General features: G+C 36.3%; 3 protein-coding genes across 3 annotated transcripts in view; 2 read left to right on the top strand and 1 right to left on the bottom strand.

Moving 5' to 3' along the window:
- The window catches only part of LOC109055354 (cGMP-dependent protein kinase 1-like), a 16,918-nt gene extending 14,186 nt beyond the window's left edge, over positions 1-2,732 (top strand). The window contains exons 17-21 of the mRNA XM_042765419.1: positions 733-896; positions 1,029-1,151; positions 2,032-2,094; positions 2,190-2,256; positions 2,521-2,732. Of these exons, the coding sequence (XP_042621353.1) occupies positions 733-896; positions 1,029-1,151; positions 2,032-2,094; positions 2,190-2,256; positions 2,521-2,619 (516 nt within the window). The 3' untranslated portion in view covers positions 2,620-2,732. The remainder of the gene's footprint in view (positions 1-732; positions 897-1,028; positions 1,152-2,031; positions 2,095-2,189; positions 2,257-2,520) is intronic.
- Positions 2,698-15,616, bottom strand: rhobtb2b (Rho related BTB domain containing 2b). Its single transcript, XM_042765415.1, is given in 11 exon segments — positions 2,698-4,240; positions 4,561-4,666; positions 5,826-5,914; positions 6,628-6,778; positions 6,976-7,094; positions 7,918-8,864; positions 9,418-9,543; positions 9,545-9,601; positions 9,681-9,784; positions 9,887-10,088; positions 15,378-15,616. Coding segments are annotated over 11 exon segments (2,211 nt in total). The 5' UTR covers positions 15,464-15,616; the 3' UTR covers positions 2,698-4,016.
- On the top strand, positions 15,496-17,115 carry stc1l (stanniocalcin 1, like). Its single transcript, XM_042765720.1, has 3 exons — positions 15,496-15,549; positions 15,683-15,894; positions 16,833-17,115. The coding sequence occupies exons 1-3, from the start codon at positions 15,496-15,498 to the stop codon at positions 17,113-17,115; spliced, it is 549 nt and encodes a 182-aa protein (XP_042621654.1).

Genomic DNA, 17,115 nt, shown 5'->3' with positions numbered 1-17,115 from the left:
TTAAATTTTATTTTGTTTCAGCTTTATTTTAATTAATACAAACATTTGAATATTTTTTATAATATTTCTGTTTAGCTTTAGATTCAATTTTCACATTTTTATTTCAGTTTCTTCTAGTAATTTTAGTGCTTGAATATTCCTTTTTTTTAATTTTCAGTGTTCATCTAATATTTATTTTTTTATTTTAAGCTTTAACAAAAACTAATTTTAACTAAGTATTAGTTTGAGGTTTTTAGTTATGCAACTTTATTTAAATTTACATTTTTTTATTTATTTTTTAATGATTTCTATTTAGCTTTAATTGTTCTTTTTAAACATTTATTATTTCAGTTCTAGTAATTTTAGTACTTAAAATATGTAGCGCTTCATTTTAGTTGAAACATTCATCTTATATTTTATTTCAGCTTTAATTAATGAAAACAATTTTTAAAAGTTTGTTTTAGTGTTAGTAAACACTAAACCAATGTACTTCTGTTGAAGAATTAATACACATTAAATTATTGTACATGCTACATTTGATATCCATATACAATTTTTTTAATTTAAAATATTAAAGAAAATTTGTAATTTTATGAAATTTATTTGTAGCCATACATTATATTAGTCTACAAAATTTTTAAGCATATGTCTTTAGATTTCTAAGAAAATGAGAAACAAAGTCAAGCGTGTCTAAACCTTTGTATATTTACCAACAAAATATTCAAGTGGCAAAGAACAGTCGTTGTTTTCTAGGTGGACTTTGGCTTTGCTAAAAAAATCGGCTTGGGGAAGAAGACATGGACGTTTTGTGGGACTCCGGAGTACGTGGCCCCCGAGATCATCCTAAATAAAGGACACGACGTCTCGGCCGACTACTGGTCTCTAGGAATCCTCATCTTTGAGCTGCTGAGCGGAAGGTTGGTGATTTATTAATGTCATTATTAACAAGATTACGTTTTTCCTGTTTCCAGAATCCCGGGAAGTGAAGTTCACACTCTGACTCTTCTAATTATTAACATTCAACACTATTTGTCCTCTGTCCCTCCAAGCCCACCTTTCTCAGGGTCAGATCCCATGAAGACGTACAACATTATTCTTCGAGGAATCGATATGGTGGAGTTTCCCAAGAAAATCACTAAGAGTGCTGCGAACTTGATCAAGAGACTGTGCAGGTACAAAGATAGAGTCAGTGTGTTTATTCAGAAACGCTGTTTAAAAGACAGTTCTTTTGTTATGGAACCTGAGCTGCTGAAATAACATTGTTCTGTATATATATTTATTTGGGGGGGGGGGGGGCATTGTTACAGAAATACGGTGACTTAAAAATTCTTAAAATATAACTTAGTTGAGGCTCACCTCTGCATTCGCAGCATTTTATGCAAGATGCGAATTAAAATATTATGTTTATGTTGTGTCTGATTAATGCAATACGGTAACAAGGTGCTTCAGTGTTTTATTTAAAAAAAAAATCAAAGAGAAAAAACTTAAATGCAGTGTCTTAGAGAAAACTGTTTATTTGGAAAAAAAATTGGATAGAGAAAAGTTTTTTTTGGAAGATAATTTTTTTTAGGAAAAAGGTTTTTCAGGATAGAATTTTTTTTTTTAAAGAGAGACTAAAATGCTGAAAAAATAAAGAGAGAAAAAGGTTTATTGAAAAAAAGAGTTTTTTAATTTTTTTTCATTAGAATTTTTTTCTTGAGAGAAAAAAAAACATTTTTCTAGGAAAGAAAAAAAAATAGACAAAAGTTTCAGGTGAGAGAAAAAATGTTTTAGGGAGAGTTTTTCTCTCCAAAGTTCTTTATTTTTTTTTTTTTTTTTTTAAAGAGAGAAAAAAAAAATCTGAGAAAAATTTGGAGAGAAAAAAAATCTAAGGGCTTAGGAAGGAGCTAAAAAAAATTTTTTTTTATTTTTTCCCCCCTTTTTTTTTGCAGTTCAGGATTTCAATGTGTGAAATTTTAATTAATATCATAATGCACATTTTTTAAGAAAACAATATGTATTTGATTATACATTTTGAAAAACAGCCATAAAGTGTGTCATATAACCTGGCAGGGACAATCCATCTGAGAGACTCGGCAACCAGAAGAACGGCGTGAAGGACATCCAGAAACACAAGTACAGACCATACATTATCACTACATATTCACAGTACTGCACTTCACTTAACAGTCATGATGTGTGGGCTGTGCTGGTTCTGATGTGTCTTGCAGATGGTTTGAAGGGTTTAACTGGGATGGTATTCGTGAAGGAACCCTGACTCCTCCGTTTATACCAAATGTGAGATTCTCGAGCGAATAAGAGAAATGAATCATTTGATGGACTGTTTTTAACTTGGAGGGATATGAAAAATACATATGTTCAAAATGAATTAGTCATCTCCGATAAATAAAAAGAAGTCTCAGTTGACCTCACAAATCCTGATATAATTTTACTCCGTCTGGGATATTTTTAGAGAGTTACAGTCCTGAGTAAGTGAGTGAGTTTCTTTGCTTTATCTTGCGTTTTCATCCAAAGAAAATGAGTTTGGTTTGTTTGCCACAGGTGGAAGGGCCTTTGGACACGAGTAATTTCGACTGTTTCCCTGAGGACACAGATGAGCCGCCGCCTGATGAGGAGTCCGGCTGGGACTTTGAGTTCTGATCGAGGGACCAAATGCTTATACGAACGGCACAGAAACAGACGCCGCATTCCAGATTAAAACAACAACAGACCTGAAGGTCATGTGCAAATAAACGTTTTTATTCTTCTGTTTTGCTAAGAATATCTTGATTATATATACACACACGCATAGATAGATAGACAGATAGATAGATCTGACAAAATGTTCACTTTTGCATGAACTATCCCTTCATTTGCATGGAATTCAAGAAAGGTTCTGCCTTTACTAAATGTGTCAATGTTTTGCCACTGGATTCAATATCCAAACTACGCTGTAGTGTGAAAAACGTGCACTTGATGACCATCTAATGAGGATTTCATACAGAAAGACTCTGCCAGCAGAATCTCGCCATGACGTCTCTGAATAACATGACTAGGCACAATTGAGGTGAACTCACATTTTCTGATATAAGTTCAGCACTAGAGTCTAGTGATCACCTGACGGTCATGCCTGTTATAATCAGGAGAATATATGTGATATGATTCAGGGGATGAATCACAAAGAGTCATTGTAGGTACAATGCTAAAAATCAAGAATATTATTATAGGCTAAAAATGCACAGCGATCTGTACAGACTGGTTTAGTTTTGTTCTTTGGGTGACTCTTCAGTTTTCCCACAGTTCTGCTTTTGAGGCTAAATGGTTTTAGATCAGTAGTTCTCAGTTAGTGGATCAATGAAAAAAAAAAAAACTATTTATTAGCTAAAGATTTAGCATAGCGAAACAGCTGAAATATTAATATTTTAAATATATAAGAAATCTCTTTTGATGTCAGACTTGTTGAAAAAAAAAAAAAAAAAAAGGTAAAATGTAGAAATGTTACATTGCAAACTAAAAATAAATTGAATCTAAAAATACTTTTTAAATATCAAAAAAGGCAAAAATCACAAATTTACTAAAATGAAAATGAAAATAAAAATATAAAAATTAAGGCTGAATCAAAATGTTGATGAATACTATAGTAGTATAGAAATAATATACAACCACAGTGTTCAATTCAATAAATTTTTTACGATAAACAATTTTTGATTCACCATTTGATGTCTAAAGTTGTGAAGCAAAATCAGTTGAGAGCCACTGATCTACATCACAAAATCACAGCAAGTTTTCATCACTGTTTGTTTTAAAACGCCTACCTGTTTTACTTAAAAACCGAACGACTACAGTCACAGTCGGTAAACAGTTTACATCTGGACCTGCTTGCTGGCCGTGTCATATGCGATGCCTGTACACTTCCAAGTGCAGGACTTCAAGCACCAAGAACTTCAAAGCACGACTGATGAGAAGTTGATCTGAAACCAGAAAAAAACGGAAAAATTGTTGGATGTGTTCACTGCACCTCACAGTTTCTCCATCTCTACGGTTTCATCCTCGTCTCTTCAGATGATAGCAGAGGAGCCCGAGGATGAGGACGATGAAGAAGATGAAGAGGGGTTCGAAGGGGAGGGTGGAAGATTCCACAGCACCCATTTACGCTTGTTTTGCCGTTTTTGGGAGAGGTAGTCCTCTTTTTCCCGCTCTTTCCGAGCTCTCTGGTAGTGGTCGTCCTCCTTCAGGTACCAGACCGGAGGCCAGCGGTGCTTCTCAAAGTATTCTTGGTTCTCTGAAAATGCAAATGAACATGCATCCAACAGGGTTATTGCAGTAAACAAACAGTATAAAAACATTTTTGATTCTTGAAATGAAATATATAAAATAATAAATAAAAAAATATGAAAATATTCTTATTTTATTTCAGCTATTCACCATGGCAACATTTTCATTTACTCTAACTTTGATGTACTAAGATAACAAAAACTGACATACAAATGAATAAACAACTATATACACATATTTTAAGAAATAAAAACTAATGAAAATGCCCAAATAAAAAAATATCAAATGTAAAAAATCAAAACAAAAGACAAACGTTTGATGTAGTACCTGCTGATTTGGCCCTCATGTCTCTGGGGAATTTGCGGCACACGTTGTTGTAGTTGGTGCAGATGTGGTGAAGGCACCATTCGGTGAGCTGGTAGGCACAGTGGAACTGAAACCACATGACAACAAACATCATCATTTATTCACCCTCATGTTGTTTCAAAAACACAGACTTTATCGTTCATAATTTGGGGTTGGTACAATTTTTTAAATGTTTTTGAAAAGAAGTCTTAAGCTCACCAAGGCTGCATTTATTTGATCAAACATACCGTAAAAACAGTGAAATATTATTATCATTTAAAACAGCTGTTTTCTATATGAACATATTTTAAAATTTTAATTTTAAAAAATATTTTACAGCATCATTACTTTAGTCTTCAGTGTCACATGATCCTTAAGAAATCATTCTAATAATCTGCTGATTTGCTGCTTAATATTTTTGTGGTAGCTTATATACCTTTTTTTTCTTCAGGATGTTTTGAGTGAATAGAAAGTTGAAAAGAACAGCATTTATTTAATAGACATCGTTTATACCATTTTGATCAATTTAATGCATTCTTCCTGAATAAACCTTTCTTCTGCGAAATGTCAAAGTTCCTAGATTTCTTGTAACCAAAAAATAGTAATGCCATGATGCACAAACTACATTTAAATGTAATCTTGCAGAGATGTTATGAACTTTTCATTTTGTTTCTTTATGTCCTCTTTCCTGAACAAGTGAGCAATGTGATAAATATCTCAGTTTGTAATGGCATTAGTGCGAGTGAGCTCATTCTCCAGTCAGTCTATACCAGATCAACCACGGAACTCAAGCTCTGTTGAATGCATTTTATAAATCATACCATTTAGTTTCATTATTACATCAGCAGAGTCATCTACAGAATCACACTTCATGGCAGAGAGCTCCTTAGTCGTGCTCAGCGTTTCTGAGAGTCTTTAGTAAAGCACTGACAGTCAGGCATGACTGAAAGAACCACGTGAACCATCACAGGAATGCTGCAAAAATGTGTCTGACTTCACACCAAATCTCAGAGCAGGACACGGGTTACAGCAACGTTTGCATGAAACCTATCATTTCCTCGTGCAGTTTCTTATTCAGCAAACACAACAATTCTAAAATAGCTGTGATTGTTATAGTAAACTCAGTACTTTCAGTATCAATCGATAAAGGAAATTAAACAACTTAAACAACTTATGCTCTTCAGATTATAATATATGCTACATTTATTGCAGGAAGAGTTTGTGCTGGTTTTCATATGCAGTTTTACCTGAGCCATCTCCAGATACACCAGCACATCTCCGTCAATGTCCGTGCCCATGGCGGCGGCCTCCGTCAGAACAGTCACAGTATGGAGTTCTGCAGCAAAACACAATTAAACGTAAAAATCATTTACTCAACCTCAGGTCATTTCAAACATTTGTTTTCTTCAGTGCAACACAAACGGAGAAGTTTAGCACAATGCCCATGCTGCTCTTTTCAATGAATTCTGATCATTATTCATTTAAATAAAAGGGGTCACCACATATTTTTGTCCATGTAAGCAAAAAATCCTAATATTTACATTGCTGGTAAAAACTTTTAATTAATTTACAACTACGAAATTAAAATGTTTATTTAGCAAGAATGCATTGAATTAATCTAAAGTGACAGTAAAGACTTTTATATTGCCACTAAAAATTTCTCCCTTGAATAAATGCTGTTCTTTAGAACTTTATTTTGATTAAAGAACTTTGAAAACAAAAATATTAAGCAGCACAACTTTTTCAACACTGATAATAATCTGAAATGTTTCTTGAGCAGTAAAGCAGCATATTAGAATGATTTCTGAAGGATCACGTGACACTGAAGACGGATGATCACAGGAATTAATTACATTTTAAAATATATTCAAACAGAACTCTATTTTCAATTGTAATAATATTTCACAATGTTATGGTTTTAACTGTATTTTAATCAAATAAATGCAGGCTTGGAAAGCATAGAACCCCAGAAGATAATTTTTTTTAATAAACTAACTGATCCTTGGTAATTCTTATATTCATTATTGGCATAATAATCAATCATCAGACCTGTGAGGGCAACCAGGTGAGGCAGGCAGAGGCGATTAGCCAAGATAATGAGCTCCATGGCATCCAGGTCAGGTCTGGAGCAGAAGCGTCCCGTGTAGAGATATTCCAGCACCGCCTGCATACTACTACGAGTCGTGTTTGGGAACAATACCTGTGGAACCACAACAAGTCATGAGACAATCTGTATACCAATGCAAAAAAAAAAGACATAAATCAACAGTAGATGTCTTTGAAGTTAATATTAACATCTGGACACTACTACGGATCAAGTGTAATATAGTTTGAAATTTCCCAGAAATTTCCCATGCTGCACATGAATGGGTCACATCCATAAAATGCAGTACTCACCTCTTTAGTACAGCTCTCGACAAAAGGCCCACCGAACATGGCTGCCATCCAATCACAGCTGGAGATGAGCAGGGGTTTATGGGCCTGAACGGGACCATCATCCAGTTTAAACACCACATCTGGGATATGAAGAAAGAAATCTTTATTGCAGCAAAACTGATAGTATTAATACGACCCTATGATTTCCGGAAGGTGGAAGATAATGAACTGTGAACAGAATCGTGGAATCCAGTCACAAAATGTTTCTTTACAGTATGGGATGTGGAATCTGGGAAATTTTGGATGAATATTTCAAAGGCAGGTCTGTATACTTAATTAAATCATGATATGGACAAGTGTATGTGAATATTAAAGACTGCTGTTTAAATATGCGTATCTCTGTGTGAAGGAGCTTTTGTCTCAGCTGACAAAAAAATAAAAGAAAGTGTTGAACTTTCATCTGATCACATACGAAAACATTATTTAAATTGTTAATGTTTCATGCCTTCATATGATTAACACGGTTTTTGATAAGTTTGCATTAAATCATAAATCAAAAAAAAAAATTCTGGGAAAAAAAAATCATTGTGTCCTATTATTGTAGCTTTTATGAACTTTTAAAGTTTTATGAATTCAGTTGGTTAAACATATTTTTATTGTTAAAATATAAGTAAACCATTAAAATGGAATCCAGAAAAATACTGGCTTTGGGAAAAATATAACAGAATTTTGGGAAAATTTCAAAGGGCCCTAAAAGTTCACATTTTGTTACATTAAATTGTATAAGTTTAATGATTTCAATTAATTAGACATGCTTTTTGATTATTTCAATTTAACCATTAAAACAGAGTTTAGAAAAATTGTAAGAGAAAAAAAAAAACAATCCAGAAAAATTGAGAAAAAAAAAGGAAATTTTATAGGGCCTAACACTGTGTTTGTGACATAAGATAAAGGAAATTTAACCTGAGAAAGTTCCTTTGGCCAAGCATTCCTTCACCCGATTGGTCCGTCGCACATGGAAAGCCTTCGTGATCTCCTGATTCATAAAGGCCTCATTGTTGAGGATGTTTGCAACCATCATGCGCAAGTCAAACACCTCCAGCAGCTCAGCGATGTGTGCGATGTGCATCAGGTCCTTCTCGTGTTCGTCCAGCTGCCCCGTGTAAAGGTAACGCATGACCACCCGAAACGGCCCGAGCAGCACAGAGGGGTCCATGTCCACCACCGTCATCAGCCGGGAGATGAACGTGACGGGATCCTGGACGGTTTCTCTCCTGATGCTGACGAAAGCCCGACCCAAAGAAGACAAAAGCCGGCCCCCGCGTCCACCCTCCAGGGTCCCACCGGAGTCTGCGGAGATCAGGGTCCCGTCACTGATGCAGGGCCTGAGGTTGACCCTGCTTTCTTCATCACTGCTCTCACACATGTCAAAGCTGGCCGCCCGTGCAGGAGGCTCCCGTCCCGTGGGTAACTTACAGTCAGCCTCGGCTTTCACATCCTGGAGGAAAAGGTCGTAGAATTTCGAGGAGGATGTGGCGAGGTAGACCTTATGAGCAAAGACTCGCTGGTTCTCCTGGAGGACCAGAACCACATCCGCACACAGCGGCTCCTCCAGCAGCCGGCCCGGGTGCTCCTCAGTGGTGGAAGGGGGCGGAGGGATGACTATAACGGGCGCAGGAGGTTTGGGAGGCAGAAAAGGTGCCTGCAAAAGGGGCCGTTGGACATCGCGCAAATGAGACTTCCAGAACTGCAGGTGGCGCCGTGAGATGAGAGCTGCGCGGATGGCATTGTCAAACACATCCTTCACTCCAAACTGAGCCACCACGCTGGTCTCGTAGTACGGCACCCCCAACTCTTTGGCCACCTCACGACCGTTCTCAGGAGGAAGAATCTCGTTCGCTTTGATGGGTCTGTAAGGTGGGTTTATTATATTTATAATTTAGAGAAGCATGTGATACTTATAATAATAATTTATATAATATTGATAAAAGAATATTTATATTTATATTTACAATTTAGAGAATCAGGTGGTATTTATAATATAAAGACCGTTATATTCATTTTTATTGATTTTCTGTGTGCAGTATTAATATTTTTAAGTTATTACTTTTATTCAGGGGAGATGCATTAAAATGATCAAAAGTGAGACAAAAACCATTTAAGATGTTATAATAAAATTATATTTCAAATAAAAGCTGTTCTTTTGAACTTTATATTCATCACTGAATCCTTGTAATGGTTTCAACAAAAATATGTAATTGCTGCTGAATATTTTATCCACATAAATAAATATAATTTTTAAACATTATATTTTTTCAATATTATATTTATTAAATATTTTTAAATTTTTGGTCTGTTTTCGAAAAATAATGACTATAAATTTTAAATAAGTGTATCCACTAAATTACATTAATCAAGGGTCAAGTCGTCTTTAAATCACAGATCAAAATTTTGACAGTTCACCTGGCAAGAGGTCTCCGTGCCCTATTAACAGCATCCAGGTCAGCGTAACGCAGGTCTAACTGGCAGCCCACCAGGATGACCGGAGCACGAGGGCAGAAGTGCTTGATCTCCGGGTACCACATGGTTCACATGTAACAGAGAATTGGGGTTGGCGATGGAGAAGCACAGGACCACCACGTCTGACCTAGTGTCCAGATACAAGACAAAGAGTTCAAGAAAACACTGAGAGTAAGTCTTAAGAAAGATGTGGTCCACAAACACACCTGCCATAAGCGAAGCGGCGGTCTTTGTGGTGGTCGCCGAAGGTGTCCCATAATCGAAGAGACACGCTGACATCATCCACGACATCTCTGGAACGTTCCAGAACTCAAAACCAGAAGAGATTTGGATTTAACTTGGATCTGGATTGAAGTTATAATACTTATCTTATGCTTCTGAAGTGTCATGAGTGGAAAGATAAAACCCTGACCTCTTGACAGACTCTGTACTGGTCAATGGCCCAGACAGTGGGCACATGCGTGGCCAGTAGCTGGTACTGTGTAAGAGTGGCGTTACACGCGCGAGCACAGATCAAACGCGTTTTGCCCACAGCATTGTCCCCCACCACCACACATTTAATGGTCTCGACATTAGGCCTCTCATAGTCCATGTCAGTATCTGTAAACTGGGACCTAAAAGCAATGGATAAAAAAAAAATTGTCAAATTTAAGCGAATAAATTCTTTGCACAATCAAGAATACTGTAAATGATATTTGTAAAAATATACTTTTTATGTCCTTATGTTTAACGTGCAGGCAAGATGGGTATTAATCAAAATACTGATTATTGAGATATATATCATAAGGTCTCAGATACAAAATGATAATAGATTTCATAATTAAATGGCAATAAAAATTTGTGATATAACAAAAAGTTGCAATGCAGTATTTTGCCCTATTCCATTATAATTGTCAAAGCAATTTTTTGCTCAGCTTGCTAAATATCTCTCAAAAGTTACGATTAAAAATAAAATTAGTGCTGTTATGTTGCTACGGACAACAGCGAAATATCCGGGTTAGAGTCCATTTTAAGTGTCTTTAAGCTTCTGCTATGAAAAAATAATCCATTTACATCGCAAAATGTAACTTTTTTTGTAAAAATAAAAATAAAAATTGGTGACAACTTAAAAACTCTTATAACGATATTTTTTCTGCTTTAACTGGGGACTCCCATTTTAAATATCTCTCAAAAGTTATGAGCAAAATAAAAGTAGCACAAATTTTGCTATGGACAACGGTGAAATATCCAGTTTAGAGTCCATTTTAAAGTCCCCATGAAATCAAAAGTGAAGTTTTTTGGGTGTTAGTATCAATATGTTAGTCTTAAGGTTATCTATAATGCAGTGTGCTCCAAAAGAGTGACAAAATTCGTATTGAGAAGATATAAGCCTTCAAAGATTGCAGTTCTTCACTTCCGCCAAAACGGTTCAATGATTTTTTTGACGTCACATTGTACTTCATCTTCTCATCAAATCTTCTGACCAATCAAATGCTCTCTAGAATCCAAAGCGCCCGCCCCCTGCACTATAAATAATCATATCATATCATAATCATATCATATGCGCGAGTCGGCATATATTAAAAACTTTTACAACTACACAGCCTAAGTATGATTACGACCACTATTTTGTTTTACTAAGAGTTTCATATTGAATGTAGGCGGCAATCTATCAGACTGCGGCTGTCAAATGCAGCTTTACCAAGCTCAACAGCTCTGGCCCGAGCAGATATAAACAAAACACTATTGGCTATTTTAAAAAGGGATATGTCCCGCCCTCTCTTTCTGTTTCAGTTGAAATTACGTCACCACATAGAATAATGCACTACCTCAGAGGACCTTTAAGTATCTTTAAGCTATGAAAAATAGTCCATATACATCGTAGCAACAAAATTAATTGTTTATAAATATAATAAATATTACTTCTCTACATAGACAATGTTACTTTTTTAAAAAAAAAAATCTAAATGGCGACAACTACTGATTTAACTGGGGACTCCCTTTCTAAATATTCCTCAAAAGTTACAGTTAAAAATAAATGGACAATGTCCAGTTTGGCGAGAAAAAAAATAAATGAATATATATATATATTTATATACGCCAAAGCGTCGCTACTGACCAATCAGAGTCAAGTATGACGTCAGCCTCATTAGACGCGCTCAGAATGCGCTGAAAAAATACGATGCCTACAATACTGTCTAGATGGGAAGCTCACTAGGTTTTATGACACAGCCTCAATCCTGAACTTATGTAATACTCCTCGCGTCCGTAATGTCCTGCTCAACAGGGCAATTAATGTAGCCTACACACAAGCACATGCATTTATGAACGCGCAAAACCTTACCGAAGCGAACTGAAAGGAAGCATCGGGTTGGCAGTCGTTTGTGATCTTAGAGATGAAGGTGATGGTAATAAAATACCCCTTTGATGCGGCGAGCACCTGAAGCGAAACGGGCATACGCTTCATTTTCCCGGCGGAGACGCGGAAGATACAGAATTATTTTACCGTAGTTTACCGCAACCAGACTTCAGCTAACCCATGTTACCAGCCCATGCCCTTGTTCTTGAGCTCATTTGAGTCAGATACAGCGACTGAATGCGCGGAGAAGCGCGACGACTGGAGGTTTCTGATTCGTGACATTCCCGGTGTTCCTCGCTTTCTCTTCCGCATGTAGGCAGCGCCATCTGACGCACCACACTAACGCTGATGAGAAGAATTATATTTAACTTCCTCAAGCTTTTTCACTTACAACCTGGTCTACTTCATCTTAACATATCTGCATTTTCCACCATCTCCAGTCGTGTGCACTCCTGTTTGCCCATCTGTACACTCACTTCAAACTCTAGTTATGAAATAATAATAATAAACTGAACATTAAATCTTAATAGATAAGCTTGCAGTGTGGTGTGTGTTTGTTGCTTTGTGTTGATATAAAGCCATCAATGAAGTCTAAATGTCAGACTAAAATGCTTTAAATCTAAGTTGATATAAAATCTTGTTATTATTAAATAATATCAGCATGGCAATCAAAGTGAAGAATTCATAATTTCTACAGTTTTTACTATTTGTTAGGCCTGTAAACCCTTATTTTTATTTATCAAATTTTTTTTCTTGTGACAGTATTGATTATCCATCATATCCAGCAGAGGTTTGTGCTTCAACGGGAAAAAGCTGTTCACGTTAAATGTCACTTAATTTCTTATATTTGATTAGTGACATAATAGGGCGAAAAATACTTATTAAAAAAATATAAATTTATTAGGTATTTTATAGGCTATATTACATATTTTTATATTACATTTCTTTTTATATACATTTATTTATTTATTCATTCATTTATAATTATGTATCCATCATAACTTTTCTTTTTACTTTCCAAAATCTTAAAACTTCTCAGACTTTTGGAGCCCACTTTCTTTTATGAATATTTCCTTCCTCAGTTTTTTAAACTGAATGAATGGTGATGAATTCTCAGGATGAATTTACTGACGTTGAGCTACAAACATTTACATTTTCTGCTTAAAAGATAAAAATAACAACTTAAAACTTCATATCTGCTGCCTCATATTTTAGCTTTGTCACCTAAATGTCTCGGGTACGCTGAATAAAAGTCAGGAAAATATGACTTCAGTGTCACATGAAGGACAAATGATTGATCAGCATTTCCACGTAGTCTGAGAATCACAGGAGAATTGGAAAATCAAAGGCCTAAGGTGTGTGTATATTTATTCTTTAGACTACTCATTCATGTTATTCAGTAAAGATGTGGGTGTGACTTTCCTGCACTACTTCAGTAGTAACAAACAGACGTCTGTGTGAACAAAGGTAATAAAACCAAAATAGCTATGTCTCCAGCCCCCTTCAAAACCAGTGAGCGCTTTGATCATTATCAGCGTAATTAACCCTTTAGGGAAGGAAATTTCTTGAGGCTAATGAAATTCATCATGGAAAACATCACTTCCTCTAAAGCCTTTCCAACATCCACTGATTAGACACTGATAAACGCTTCTCCGTCAGACCCAACACTGCAAACGGTGGGAACAGATGTTTAATCAACTACATGACCAGTTCTGACAAGCTACATCTGTCTGTTTTCATGAAGTCCTTTGGCATTGTCAAAAACCGCTCGTACTCTACCTTTAGCACAATAACCTGTGCCAGGTGTCAACAAAACTCCCTGAACTCTTTTACTTTTAGTACTGCAACCAAAAGCAAACAAGAGATGTGCATAACTGAAATCACAGTGATTTGAAATCCAAACCAAACATACTGTAGTTGTTTTCAACAAAGAAGCCATTGAGAGTGACCTGCCTGAGGGAAATATCATTTATCTTCTACACTGTTACTGAATCAACAAGATCCTCCAGTTGAAAATGTAAACCAAACATCATTTACAATCATAAGAAATCTGATTTTTATTTTATTTTTTATAATAGTTGGTTTGACGGTTTAGATTTACTACACTCTGAAAATAAATGAATGGAGAGCCTTCAACATAAATGGAAACTTTCAATTGCATTAAAGGTTCTTTGTGTAAGAGGGTTCTTCAGATCTTCACACTAAATGCTGGAATACTTCACGACTTTTCAAATCTGAACAGATTTTAAAACACTTGGCATCATACACTTACCGGCGTTGTAATAGTCACAGAGGAAAAACTGGCCATCATACACTGACCAAACAATTGAGGATCACACACAACCAGACTTTAAAGTTGTTCTGATCACAACAAACTCACGCAGAAACGTGTGCCTTGTTGCTAGGCATGACGAATGAAAACAATGTGTTCTTAAATTGGCTGAAAATATCAAACATGTTTGATCTCCTCTGATTGGATGGAATCATAGTCTGAAGCTAAAAAATTGGAGTCTGTGACCATTATAAACTACACGATTTTCTATGAAATCTGTCAAACCAAAAAAGCAGACTGGCTCAGACTTTTGGCAACTAGTGTCAACTTCATCAGACAGTAAATCGGCGGAAAATCGGGGCAAAAATTGTGTAGTATATTCCAGCCTTTAGAAAAAAAGGTTCTTTTAAGAACGTCTCGGTCATAACTTTGACTGGTCCACTTAAACTAGTATACACAGTAGGCATACACACACATAAGCACACACAGAGTTGGTGTGTAAGTGTTATTCCCTACGTTCTAGGATCCAAATATATATGTGTGTTTGCCTATTTTGAATGACATTGTATATACAGGTCAGGTACTGGACCGATTCTGATCATAGAGGTTGGCCATTTAGACCAAAAAATGCCAGGGCTGATTTTTTTTGTCTTAGTCCAGCCCTGATGTACAGTATTTGGAAAAAATACAATTTTAAGTATCTAAACGTGTTTGATCTTTACCATAGATGACAGCACTCAAAAAGAATTTAAACGTCTAACCGGAGATAAAATCATAGCAGGTAGGTCTGCATTTATCATCCGCCCATGAATATTTATGAAGAGATGGAAAGTTTGAGTTTTTGGCTCCTGCGTTCTGATTGGTGATTGTAGGGGTTTATGAGCCGTATAGCTCAGCTGAAGATCTGTATAAAGCTGAGGCTGTCATCAACCTGAAACACAAACCTACAGAATCAGCAAACGGCTCGTGTTTTGAATCCTAGTTTTGATTCTAAGTGCAGACATGCTCCTGAAAAGCGGATTTGTTTTACTCCTCGTTCTGGTTGCATCTGCATTCGGAACAGATCAAGAACCTGCACAACCAAGACGAGCACGATTCTCTGCCAACAGCCCTAGTAAGTATTATTTTCTGTATTGAACTGTCTTTTTGCTTTTGTTTTAGTTTTTTTTTTTTTTTTTTTTTGGGGGGGGGGGGGGGGGTATGCATGGGCAAATGTCCAGAAATGCTCAGTAGATTCAGGACTGCCTATCTAGAAAAAAATATCCACTTTTACACTTCTTTGAATAAAAGTACCTCCCAAAAACTTTTCCTTCTTCCTCCAGCTGAGGTTGCCCGCTGTCTGAACGGAGCTCTGCAGGTGGGCTGCGCAGCTTTCGCATGTCTGGAGAATTCGACCTGCGACACTGACGGCATGCATGAGATCTGCAACACCTTCCTCCACACTGCTGCGGTTTTTAATACAGAGGTACAAAACCTCATTAACAGAACCTTTTACTTAGCGAGTCAAAGTTATGCATTTTTCACTTTCCGTTTGTTTTGCAATGCAAGTTATAATGGTTTTTTTTTTTTTTTTTTTTTTTTTTTTTTTTTTTTTACAGGGTAAGACGTTTGTGAAAGAAAGCATCAAGTGCATCGCGAGCGGTATCACCACGAAGGTCTTCCAGACCATCAAACGCTGTTCCACCTTCCAGAAGATGATTGCTGAAGTGCAGGAGGAATGCTACAAGAAGCTTGACATCTGCGAAGTGGCCAAATCCAATCCTGAGGCCATTGGGGACGTGGTCCAAGTGCCCAGCCACTTCCCAAACAGGTAAGTGAACAATAGCGCGCGAACTTGTTTGGCATGCGTGATTGGTCCATATTAGACTTAAAGGGATTGTAGACACAAATGAAAAATTTGGTTATTTTATTTATGGTACTCACTCTTTTCTTCCATGAAATAAAGAAAATGCAGCTCTTTTCTATACAATGGCAGTTAATAACAATGAATAGTTGCTCCATACGATACGAAAAGCCCATACGATTTGGTCAGTTTTTTTTTTTTTTTTTTTTTTTTTTTTTTTTTTTTTTTTTTTGCAATTTTGCAATTTTGCTTTAAACCAATTTAACAAATTTAAACATTCCTAATGCAACGTACTGTACAATATAAGATAATAAATGCAAGTTTAATACACTCTCCACCTTATTTTGCAGGAAGCTTTTTTAATTAATGCCGACTCATTAATTAAAATAACAAAGTGCAGTGTACATTAAAATAATGCATTAAAAATATCAAATATAGGATAAGAATTAATAGTTTGCAATAGCAAGAAGTATAACGGGCTGTTTTTGTACAGCTAAAATAACTGAAAGCCAATGGCACTGGAAGCCTCGCACATTTAAAGTTGCAAATGTTTTAAAATAAGGTGGATATTGTGTACTATATTTTAATTCTTCTGGTGCCAAATGATACATTTGTGTGAGGAACAGGCCAAAATTTAAGTTAAACTTATTTTATGGTGCTTTATGGTGTTTTAATAGCTTATTAAATTTTTGGTAGCCTACTTTTTGGAACTTAACAAACATGGTAACTTTGAACTGCGATGGCTATAAGTAAAATGTATGTTTCTCAGAAAAAAACAACAACCTACAATATTTTTTAAATATAAATAATAACAGAATTTTACATTACATTTTGAGTTAACTATTCCTTTATATAATAAGCTTACTCAAAAGTGCATACTAATGCATCATACTTTGGTGTTGCAGGTACTACAGCACACTTCTGCAGAGCTTGATGGAGTGCGATGAAGACACCGTGGAGGTGGTGCGAGCCGGGCTGGTGTCCAGACTGGGACCTGACATGGCCACACTCTTCCAGCTGCTTCAAAACAAGCCCTGTCCACCTGAACCCGCCGCCGCTGGGCCTTCTGGGATTGAGGGCCACACCAGCTTCCGCTGGCCTCCCATGTTCAAGATCCAGCCCAACCTGCGCAACAGGGACCCCACGCACCTCTTCGCCAAGAAACGCTCACTGGATGGAAGCTCTTAG

The sequence above is a fragment of the Cyprinus carpio genome, chromosome A10, assembly GCF_018340385.1.
Source record: "Cyprinus carpio isolate SPL01 chromosome A10, ASM1834038v1, whole genome shotgun sequence".
NCBI classification, from domain to species: domain Eukaryota; kingdom Metazoa; phylum Chordata; class Actinopteri; order Cypriniformes; family Cyprinidae; genus Cyprinus; species Cyprinus carpio.
The sequence above is the reverse complement of the archived record's forward strand: the minus strand, read 5'-3'. Positions and strand labels throughout refer to the sequence as shown.